Source organism: Patella vulgata, chromosome 2 (genome assembly GCF_932274485.2).
Source record: "Patella vulgata chromosome 2, xgPatVulg1.2, whole genome shotgun sequence".
NCBI classification, from domain to species: domain Eukaryota; kingdom Metazoa; phylum Mollusca; class Gastropoda; family Patellidae; genus Patella; species Patella vulgata.
Window position 1 is genome coordinate 60,740,169 of NC_065880.2, and position 12,855 is coordinate 60,753,023.

Genomic DNA, 12,855 nt, shown 5'->3' on the forward strand with positions numbered 1-12,855 from the left:
ATTTATCAATGCAAGACTTGTCCTACCGTTTTAAAATATCTGTGGCAACTACATCCAGAATATTTTTAAGTATGGTTGAACTAATGTATGTGCGGATGAAACCTTTTGTACACTGGCCAGATAGGGAAGAACTTGTTATGTCATGTAGATTTTGTACAATTATCAAACTCATAATACCATTTCAAGTAAATATTTCCTCATGCACTCAATGTTTATTAAATGTAATAAAAAAAACAGTTCTTAACTTATTTTAATTCAGAATACTTACATCATATCATGTCATACACTCATAGTATATTTTGTACAATTATCTAATTGTTATCAATACATTACAGTCTTTCATCTTCTTAATCTTTTGTAATTGTTTATCCATATTATTACTTATCTCATTAATTCTTAATTAATGATTAATCTGTTATATGGTTTCCAATTGTTAACTATATATTATTGCACAACATTTTTGTTATATATCATTATTTGCTTGATAACGATATCTGTATGTGTATCGAAACGTAGCATATTAATAAATTCAGAAGTAGTATATCCATATAAGTGTTTTTAATAAATTATCAAACTAATATTATAATACTAATGACATTCAATTACTTTATTGAATTGTCAGATATCCTCTGAATTATAGTGAGCAGAAATTCGGCCGTGTATCTGTTATCACTCATCACATCAGTAAGTTGTATAGAGAGAGGACTCGTGTTTTCCATTGGCGTTCGTCACTTCCGATTCAGGAAACCTGTATTACTCAGCTATCGTAGCAATGATCTCTGTGTTAAAATTATATTTGGAATGTGTTTAACCAGCTCTATCACATATGTGATAATGACTGGCACCAATATTGTCCTTTAAGGAATAAACATTCCTAAAATGCATTTGGTCATTGAGACGTCACTGGTGTCTTGAGAGGATTAAGATTGTGTTTTCGATAAATGGCAAAGTCGTTTTTACGGCAGGTCTATATTTGCGACTTTTGAGTGAAGATAGTTGATTTAATTTTAATTAGATTGATGTTAACTTGCCGTAAAGTGCATATAGTAACCACTGGCTATAAGTACTTTAAAGAAACATTATGGGAGATAAGATAAAGATGGCAGTTCTCGCTATAATAGTTAAAAACTAGATAGTGTAAAGGTAATTTGCAGACAATTTCAGTCAAATTGATCCACTATGAGCCGAGAACGAAGCTGGTGAAATTTTCGCATAGTCTCGGTCATCATTACTAAAATCATTAATATAAACAGCATAGTCTCGATTATCCACTGTTTTGATTTAATTATCAATGGCCGTTAAGTGGCATATAGGAATCTAATCCAGACAACATCGAAGGCTAGCCTTGACATCGAGAGTTTATTATGGTCTGGATAAGTTAATTAATGTCTAATTGATAATTTAGATAACATTTCAGGCCTAAAGAAAGACTTGTAATAAGCAGATTTTGCTCTTGCATAATGCATGTTTAAGTTTTATCAAAATCAAATAAAAACTGACCTCTCGAGGGTTAGTCTATCATTCCGACAAATATTCTACAAATATTAGTGTGGATGGGTTGTCAATATTTGAGAATAACTAGGTCATTGGCTAGATTATCTGGTCTTTTACTTTATCATGAACAAAATATAAGGGAAATGTAAGAATCGCCCTTACAGAAAAATTGCCATATCTATGGGTTTTTTTTTATTAATCTAATTCGTCGTGATGATTTATGTTTGTTTATAATAATGCCACAATTGTGGGATTTATTTCGGGAAAGGGCGCAACTCTTTCTAGACTTTAGCTAAGAAGTTCCATTGCCCATGCGAAACAGGCAGGTTTTTTTAAAGTGGTCGATTATCCAGTATATTTCGCCAAATTTTACAATTGATCCAGAGCCTCCGTATGTTGAAGACTAGAGGCACAGGGTGACCAAGACTGCTAGAGGGTCCACAAGCCCTCCTCTACCCTCTCACACCACCCTCTTTCTAGACTTTAGCTAAGAAGTTCCATTGCCCATGCGAAACAGGCAGGTTTTTTTTAATGTGGTCGATTATCCAGTATATTTCGCCAAATTTTACAATTGATCCAGAGCCTCCGTATGTTGAAGACTAGAGGCACAGGGTGACCAAGACTGCTAGAGGGTCCACAAGCCCTCCTCTACCCTCTCACACCACCAGGGGTTGGATATTGTGGTTCACATCCTTTTATGATAATGTTCTTTTCAATTTTAGAATGATATTTTGTTTAATATTATTAATGTTTCTTTCATTATGATATGTTGTTTGTTTTTCATATACCCTGTTTTAGTCTGAAATATGCCCAACAGTTGTTGAGCAAGGAACATGATGTTCGGATAACTATTAATTGTTGCCAATTGGAATAGTCATGTTTCAGTCATTTAATATAATAGACATTTTACACATCTGATACATGCCAATATCGACAGGAGCCGAGATCTTTGCGATATACTGTAAACATTCTAAGTTTCATTAATCGGATAACCAGCGGCTGCCAGGCAGGATACGCCCACATTTTGAAAGAGATGGATAGAGAACAAGCTAAAAACAAACAGGATTTTTTGTACAATCAGGGGCAATAATCCAGAAAGTTATGGTCTGAAATGCCCAAATATCAAAAGGGACCAAGATTTTTGGGATATAAAGATATGTTTTAAGTTTCAACATACTTTTACACAATTTGCGTACAAAGTGCGACCATTTTGTTGAGCAGTTTCATTTCGATTTTCTACCTAGAGATTGCTATTTATATGAATTTTAATGTGCATTGTTTGCATTTGATATAATTTCATCTAGAGTGATACGATTCAAAAAATTTCAATATGTTAGGTATAATGTTCAATAAAAAAAATTATTTTACGAAAAATCATCTTTTTTAAAATATATTTTGGAAGAATATGTATCAATCTTCCCTGAGACAGGGATTTTGTAAGAGGAATTGGGAATTTCATAATTCAGATGGGATTGGGAACCTATGGTACACTTTAAAAAAAAAAAAACCATGCCATATTTTAAAGTCATAGGTTTCAACTTATATAGCTCCATTTTTATAATCATGTGGACGTGTATTGTCGTCAACCCCTGTCCGTCTGGACATCCGTCCACAATTATTTGTGGACACTCTACAGGTCAGAATTCTTATCCGATTTTGAAACTTGAAATAAAGGTTAATCTCCAAAAGATCTCGGTTGCTTTCGATATTGGCATGTATCGGACCGAAACTTCATAGATTATGGACCCTAATTGTACGAAAAATCACGTTTTTAGCTTGTGGATCCTATAGAGGTCACAATTTTGAACCGATTTTGATGAAACTTGACATGCATGTTTATAACCCAAAGATCTTGGTTCCTTTTGAGATTTGCGCATATCAGATCATAACTTCCTGATTATCCGAAAAATGGCCTTTTTATACGTCCACATTGAAATGTGGCCAGAGTTATGGCCCTTGATCACTTCAAAAAATCTTGTGGACGCTCTAGAGGTCAAAGTAACTATCCAATTGACTTTAAATTTATACACAGTGCTTAAGGTCACGAGACGAAGAATCCTATTGATTTTCAGCAATTTAAGAGAATTACTGCCAGAGTTATGGCCCTTGATCTCTTTGAAAAATCTTATGGACGCTCTAGAGTCTAAAGTTAATATCCGATTAACTTTAAATTTATACACAGTGTTTAAGGTCATGAGACGAAGTCTATTCAATTTCAGTGATTTTCGATAATTACTGCCAGAGTTATGGCCCTTGATCACTTCAAAAAAACCTTGTGGATGCTCTAAAGGCTAAAGTTAATATCTGATTGACTTTATATTTATACACAGTGTTTGAGGTCACGAGGCGAAGAATCCTATTGATTTTCAAAGATTTCTGATAATTACTGCCAAAGTTATGGCCCTTGATCACTTCAAAAAATCTTGTGGACGCTCTAGAGGTCAAAGTAAATATTCAATTGACTTTAAATTTATACACAGTGCTTAAGGTCACGAGACGAAGAATCCTATTGATTTTCAGCAATTTACGAGAATTACTGCCAGAGTTATGGCCCTTGATCACTTTGAAAAATCTTGTGGAAGCTCTAGAGTCTAAAGTTAATATCCGATTAACTTTAAATTTATACACAGTGTTTAAGGTCATGAGACGAAGTCTATTCAATTTCAGTGATTTTCGATAATTACTGCCAGAGTTATGGCCCTTGATCACTTCAAAAAAACCTTGTGGATGCTCTAAAGGCTAAAGTTAATATCTGATTGACTTTATATTTATACACAGTGTTTGAGGTCACGAGGCGAAGAATCCTATTGATTTTCAAAGATTTCTGATAATTACTGCCAAAGTTATGGCCCTTGATCACTTTGAAAAATCTTGTGGACGCTCTAGAGGCCAAAGTTAATATCCGATTGACTTCAGATTGATACACAGAGTTTAAGATCTTGAGACAAACAAGTATATTGATTTTCAATGAATTTTTATGACTTGGAACAGCTAAATCCATGATACAGTATTAAAAGTTTTATATACAAAACGTTAGCATGGGGCAGAACTTTATAAAAACCAAACAAATTCTAATGGTTTTCTGTATTAGATTTTAGTGCATTATAAATGTTTCATTACTGAAAAAAGTAAAAATATGCGACAACTCTTGTCGACCAATGTTTTATCCTAATTTCAAAACTCTCCTACCCGAAATGTAGTGTCTCTAAATTTTTGACATTGGTCAGGTATGACAGGCCTAGTAGTCGACTTAAAATCTGACAGTTTTTGGGAATGAATGAATCGTGTGCGTAATCTTGAAGTGATCATTTTACATATGCTTAAAACTACACCATCTTAAAACGCATGTAACTGCTCCTTTGCAGGTCTGGCATAGAATTGCTTGGTGTGGTTGTGGAGGGTATTCCTCAAAGGGGTTTAACTGGTATATAATTTTGCAGGATCAGGCTACTATTATTCTCATCTATATTCAGTAGTTAGTAGCAGGGAAGTGCATAAATGTACGAGCTGGAATGGCAAACTTTTAAAGTGTTCATTTAGGGGCATTTGATGTCTGGTATTGAAATCTCTGAAGGGGAAAATGGCATAGATCACAACAAGATTTATGGCACTCCAGGATAATGTTGACCGCATGTACAGTACACTTCAGGCGGAAGTATGAAAATAGTCCTTGTGGGCGTTTTTTCCGCTCAAAAATCGCGGTGTTTTACCCATATACACTCCGCGGAATTAGAGACGGTCTGGGCGGAAAAAAGCCCGCGAAAATATAAAATTCGCGGTGGATTATCGCCCGCGAAAATATTAAATTCGCGGCGGATTATAGTCGGTGGAAATATCAAATTCGCGGCGGATTATAGTCCATAGTGATTTGAAATAGTCAGAGTAATTTAGTCCATATTGCCACAACGTTATTAGAAAGAAACAAATATTTAATGGAACGATATCACGAGTATATTAGTCGTTTTAGTTCACCGGTAATTCATAGATATTCATAATACTCTTTTCAAATTCCGTTTTGATTATTAACTAAAGTGTACCAATGTATTATTGTATTCATATCCTAAAATGTCCGTTATGTTCTATTCATTTATAATGTACATCTACATCGGTACTTAATTCGTGAATCACACCATAAAGCACAGACACATAGCAATTTTCTATGTCATTAGTTGATCCGACAAGCAGACAATGAAACCATGTTTCGTGAATTCTGATAACAATGTCTGAAAATGGACGACAATAAACATATATAGAAGGCAGCGATTTGCACGTGGGTGTTTTAAAATATGCTGTTTTTTTATATACTGATTGATTATCCGTTTTAATTATGAACAACAATTTAACGATATTCGTAGAAATAAACGAATTAGCATAAATTGCTAGGAAGGAATATTTTCTCCTTTAACGGTAATTCAATTAAAATGACGATTCGGCTCCCAATATATACATGTACTTTATGTCCCCAAAATTAAAAGTCATATTGGATAGAAGCTGGAAGATTGTTTACTTATTTCAGTTTCGTATTTGACTTTACAGATTCCCCATTCCCCACACTGCAAAACAGATCAACACGTCAAATCGTTTCAGTTACAGGTATAAGGCTTAAAAATATCATGTCTTAAATAGCCCCTTCAAATATTTCTTTTTATACTTTAACTTATAAATGCAACACACAAACTGCTTACCGTATTTATACAGTTGACGATAAATATCCTAAATAATAATCCGGTTCGGTTTCTTTCCAATAATTATCAATGAACATATCGAAGAACCTTTAATAAAACACCTAACAACCAGATCTTATGACTGGGATCTTGTCCGGACAGAACTTAGATTAATAGTAACTGATCAAAGAGTGAACATCAAACAGAACAAAGGAAATTGCCTCACAAAAAAGCATGCGTTAGTTAGAAGGGATGATTTGTGTGCCAAATTAAAAATATTATCACCGACAGGGGTTCACTAGTCCGCCGCTATAAGAAATACTATAATGTGGGTATCAATAAACCTAACCCTAACTCAACCCTAATGATAGATATCGGTGGACTAATGAACCCTAACCCAACCCTAACCCTAAATAAAGATATCGGAACCCTAACCTAACCCTAATTCATCGTAGCCTGTTAGTAATTTAGCCGTGACAACCGCACCTATTTAGTGTGAAAATCCAGTTTGTTGGCGCCCCAATTGTAATTATTCTTTATTAATGAAGTCAACTATTTTGGGTAATGATTACTTACTGACAATTCAGAATTAAAGTATTGTCTACAAGACTACGACATGGTAACAATTTGTTGTTAAAGGGGCTTCTATTATAGTCAATTATCAATTCCCTTTGATGACACGTGCGAATTCACATAATTTGGAAACTTGATTGACAGTATGCATTGACTCAGACTCTTTGGTGCCGAAATGAATAGGTCATCATGGTATTATGTACATGTTTGCGTCAAGGTTGACGTTGACTTCTGGCGAGGTGTGCATTTAATTCATTTGTGATTTAAATCCGAAGATATAATACTTCAGGTGTGATTTACCGATTTACAATGCATTGTGAAACTTATTTGTCAGAATGGGAATGGATATTTTAATGGACAAAACCTTTCGCCCACGGTAAGACCAACATCTATGTGTATAAATTTTGAATGTCTTAAAAATGTCGAACATATTGATGAAGTAATGAATCGTACAGCCATAACTCTGTTTATTATATTATATAAAAGCCTGCCAATTTCTGATATTTGTTATATTTTCAATGTAAGACAGCAAAATCTGCGTGTCTAACCGTGTTAAATTAACAATCTTTTTTTGCATGCCGTATTAGCTGATATTCGACTACGATATGATGACTGCGGTGCAATTGCACTATAAATAAACCTAGCTATTTTAAAACATTTACATGTACGGATGTGCTGACTGTACATGCATGGAAAGTCCGACTTAAAGGGGCACGGTGCGATATAAGGGATGGTTTTTGTGCCAAATTAAAAAAAATATCACCACCGGTTCAACGAATGATTTTAACAGAATATGTCACCTGCGAATATGATGATTAAGTATTCTTTTCACACGGCGCATACGCTAACCTTTAAGTCTGTGCAGATTCAAAAATTGAATTATCTTTTATATCCACATTTTTAAATCCCGAGTTTTATCGTAAATAAAATTAATAGAAAGTATTGTTTACAAGAATACGACATGGTAACAATTTGTTGTTAAAGGGGCTTCTATTTTAGTCAATTATCAATTCCTTTTGATGACACGTGTGAATTCACGTAATTAATTAGGAATCTTGACTGACAGTATGCATTGACCCAGACTCTTTGGTGCCGAAATCAAGGTATTATCCGACTGATACATGTGTTCAGCAAGGTTGACGGTGACTTCTGGCTATGTGTGGTTGAAAACAGGAGATGAAGGCATATATTACTTGTTCGGGTGTGATTTATCAATTTAAAATGCATTGTGTGACATATTTGTCCGAATGGAAATGGCTATTTCGATGGACAAAACTTTCGCTAACGGTAAGACCAGCATCTATGTGTGTAAACTTTGAAATTTTCGTAATTTGAATGAGTTTGAAATAGAAGATCGATGCAAGTCTTAAAAATGTCGAACATATTGATGAAGTAATGTACGGTACAGCCATAATTCTGTTAATTTTATTATTTAAAAGCCTGTTTGATTTTTGTTATCTTTCAATATAAGCCAGTAAAATCTGCGTGTCTAACCGTGTTAAATTAACAATCTTTCTTTTGGCATGCCGATATTCGACTACGATATCACTGCCGTTGAATCTCACGATAAATAAACCCATTTCAAACCAGCTATGGATGTGCCGACTGTACATGCGTGGAAAGTCCGACTTTTTAAAATTTCGCGGTGGGCGGCGGTTTAAAATAATCGCGGAGGTCGGCGGTTTATTTAAATTCGCGGAGGAATTTTAGAGCGGAATTTTGAGCGTGGCCAGAGCGGATTGATTGACTGACGTCTGCGATTTTTCATTTCCGCCCAGGTCGGACCTCGGGGAAATTTAGAACTTCCGCTTGAAGTGTACTGTACCAACCTCCTACATTCACCTACGTTCGAGCAGAAGTGCTCACTTACTTAGATTCCTATGTTCGAGTGTAAATGCTCTGACATTCCTTCAAGTTTTTGGACCCTAGAGTACTGTTTTGTTTTGTAATATTTGTTTTTGTCCTCTTCTCCTTCAGGGATTTCAATATGGAATATATGGTAACTTCCTGATTGTCAATGCCTCTCCATGAAAATTTCCAAATGTTTTTATACAACGATAGGCTCCTAAATACAGGTGGGGATATGCGGGTCTAATTCCTAAAATAATTTTGACCAAAATAACCCATTTGGCACAGGAAACTTTTGGAGAAAAGGTGATACTCAGTGGGTGACAGGACATGCAAACCCACTAATCCTATGCTTGTTACAAGTGCGAACACGTACATTCCTCAGAAACACTTCAAATCTTCAAGCCATGGGCGACTAACTGTTTGTGATCGCTCACATGGTTCTCTACCACTCAAGAACTATTGCGGTACGAGAACGTACTGAAGATGCTGCTGTGAACCTTACACAGCTATTGAAAACCTAGTGATCTTTTACCCGAGATGAAATGAAGAAGCCTATTGAATTTCAGCAATTTCCGCCAAAAGTTATCAACCGATCTTTCTGAAATTTATATGCATTATTTAAATTTTTGAAACGACGAAGCCTATTACGTCCACATGAAAATGTGGGCGTATAAAAACGTGATTTTTCGTACAATCAAGGGCTATAATTTAGGAAGTTACAATTTGATATGTCCAAATATCGAAAGGAACCAAGATTTTGGGGTTATAAACATGCATTTCAAAGTTTCATCAAAATTAGATGAAAATTGTGACCTCAAAATCGGATAAGAATTGTGACCTGTAGAGTGTCCACAAACAGATTGGTGTGCTTATCAGATTTTATAGTATTTTTCCATTAGGAATTAGAGAGGAGGGAGTAAAAAAAAAATAGTTTTGCGTCCCAAATCAATGTTGATAAATCAATGTTGTTTACACGCAAAGGGTTGCGTCCCTTATTTCCGTAGTTTTGACGAGAAAATTAAAAAAAACTCTTTTTGAAAATGCGGTAGAAATCTATTACCGCGCAGTAGAGTGGTACATCAATGCAGTAGAGTTGACAGGTCTGATCAAATATCAATTTTTGGATCATAAGTTTTGAATTCGTTTTACAGAGTTTTTTTTGTTCAATTTTTTACCGTAAAAGCCTGTGAACACAATAAAGTTCAAATTGGATTTTTCATAACCTGGGGGGAATAAGGAGAAACCCTATTTAAATCCAATGACATATTTTAGAAATGTACACAACCCGACAGTGGTTTTGTACTGGACATGTATCAAAATCAAACCACTTAAGCCATTTAGGACAAATCTGTACACGACAAAATGGCCGACACAAGATGAAGTTGTGCTCGTCATAGTCAATGAAAGGTAGCTTATTTCAAGGCTTGGACATAAACATTCAAATTCAGGTTTCTATATGCATGACATGATTATAATAAACACTTCATTCAATATGACCAATCTTATACTTACTAGCGTCAATAACTTCCTGTATTTTGTCATTACTACCATCAGTAAGATAAGACAAGGCCCAACATGTGTCAGCCAACACCTCTTTATCACTGTGGTGCAAGAGTCGCGCTAAAGTAGGCAGACATTGTTTCACAACTTCAAATTTTGGTGGTGGGTTTTTGTTTCGGCATAAATTAGAAATAGTCCATGTAACATTCCGTAAAAATGCTGCCTGAAATGAAGAAATAATTAGTTTTAGCATAGAATTTTAATCTGATCTAAATTGTAAAATTCTGTGAATATGCTGTCTGAAAATACAGAATAACTATAATCTAATCCAAATTGTAAAAGGCAACGAAACATATGCCCACAGCAGCTAAATCGTCCGAGCAGTTAATAAAGGTTGTCGCATATTTATGACCAATGTCTAGGTCATGTTATTTTATTACTTTTTAATTCTGTTTTTAATTTCAAATTTATATTTTTATACGCCCAGATCCCACATTTTCATGTGGATGTATATTGTCGTCACCCCTGTTCGTCCATATGTCTGGACGTTTGTCCGTAATTGTTTGTGGACTCTACAATTCACAATTCTTATCCGATTTCGACAAAACTTGGAATATAGGTTTATCCCCAAAAGATCTCGGCTGCTTTCGATATTGGCATGTATCTGATCGAAACTCCATGGATTATGGCACCTGATTGTACGAAAAATCGCTTTTTTTTTAGCTTGTGGTCCCTCTAAAGGTTACAGTTATTATCTGATTTTAAAAATCGTTTGAATATATCACCATGACACCATAATAAAGGTTGAGTACGATAATAGTGCAAAAATATGGTATATTAAAACCGCAATTTTACCCATAAAATGAATAATTCCAGTACAGTCCTTTAGAGCGACATCAGGCTGTAACCACTTCAGCATGTCACCTCTTGCACCTAGGGGGTGTCATACCATAAGTTTGATCAAAAACTTCCGACCCCCCCATCTTAGCACCTTTTGCGATTTTTGCATGGTCTTCTCGCGGATACACTCTTAATTGTTTGTTTCTCATGACCTGTGTTTGTGAAATATACATGATACAGGAGGTAATTATTAATTATTGAGATGGAATTTAAATTTTTAAGTTTAATGCTGTTTCTATTTCAGTAATAAACTAATGTCGGTTACTTGGTCATTGAAAACCAAACCGTAACAGGTGTTCGCGATTTATTCACATTTAATAAAAATTTTATAGATTAAAATATATGTTGCAAAATAGCAGGGCATCGGAAGACTTGATCATAATACATGTAACAGGGCTTCTAAGTTAACTGTTCGTTAATTCATTCATTCTTGGTATTTCATTTCTTTCCCGTACTTTGAAAGGTTACAAAATGACCTGTTCCAATCAGGTTGATGATTTGTTCCGACATAAACATTTAAAAGCATACCTTTGGATTTTTTAATACAACATATTAGTTAGATTATTTAACATGCCAGTCGAAAGAATTTATTACATGCGTGTTCGTTTCTTTTACTGTGAAGGAAGATAGTACCAATAACCCGTATGTTAATTGTCTTCAACTTTGACCCCATCGGCAAATGGCATCGTGATAAATACTTTTATAATTTTGTCTATCTTCATCAAAGTATTCACATTTATTAGTATCTTTGTATCCTTTTGAGACTGTGTTGAAAGAGAGTCATCGTTAATAAAGTACCGTGAAGTAGTGTCAATTAGTCGGTAGGCTTACCTCATGATCTCATGGCAGCAGTTTTGGAACCGTTTGTCACAGAGTGCTAGTCACGCAAATAAAATATTTTAGCACTTATTTATAGACATTTATATCTTTCCGTGAATTTTATTACAATTGACAAGTGCCTTATGAAGTATGTTTGTCGTCTTTGGTGAAAGAAAATTCTGCAGAATGACAGATATGATACAGCTTTTTTAACTTCCGGTTTCACATATGGACTTCATATATTTTTTCACGTTCTAGCCTACTAGACTTTACTCATCACCTAGTGTCATGTTTATCAATAAATAGTCGAATTTAATGTGTCAATTCATTGTTAATATTTGAAGGCAAACAAATATAGTTTTACAAATTTTACAGGACGAATTTGTGACCTCCCTAAATTTGAACAAATAATTATGGAAGTGCGTAATTATTACGGATAAAACGGACATTCGGAAGGGTCATAAGAAACAATTAACGACAGCCTAAGTTTTCATATCTGTAGCACTGAAAAACATTGTACATTTCTAGGCATTGCAATCTTTCAGGATAGCTGTTGAATGCTGCGCTGTATCCCCTTATCATTCACACTTCAAACTAAAGTTATATGGCTAGACTGATTTTAAATCTGAAACAGGTCATTTAAATGTAAATTAAAGAAATAAACTTCCCTTTTACTTCATTTATGCAGTTATGAAAAACACTGACACTACTGGCAAATGATACATGAATCGCTATCATTTGCCAGAATAAATGAAGTACATGTAAAAGTGACGTTAATTCCTAAGATGATAAACGTATACAATAACCTTAGGATGCTAGATGCGAGAGCGAAATCTGCCTATTTACAGGTTTTTATTTTGCTTCAAATGTTATATAATTTATTTATACAACAAGCCTATAATAAACTCTCTAGACTATCGGATGGCACAAATGTAAACGGATTAAATACAATCGCCATTTAATGTGTTCATTTAAAAATGGTGAGGCCCGGCTGACTCTTGATTAACAAGTAACCTTGCTCCGATAATAAATGTGGTTTAATGTCCTACTGTTC

At 34.7% G+C, this 12,855-nt stretch overlaps 1 protein-coding gene across 3 annotated transcripts in view; it reads right to left on the bottom strand.

The window, feature by feature from the left end:
• The window catches only part of LOC126811195 (importin subunit alpha-1), a 184,175-nt gene that overhangs the window by 61,788 nt on the left and 109,532 nt on the right, over positions 1 to 12,855 (bottom strand). For all 3 annotated transcript variants that reach the window (XM_050536760.2, XM_050536759.2, XM_050536758.2), the window contains exon 7: positions 10,095 to 10,305. In XM_050536760.2, coding sequence (XP_050392717.1) covers positions 10,095 to 10,305 — 211 coding nt within the window. The remainder of the gene's footprint in view (positions 1 to 10,094; positions 10,306 to 12,855) is intronic.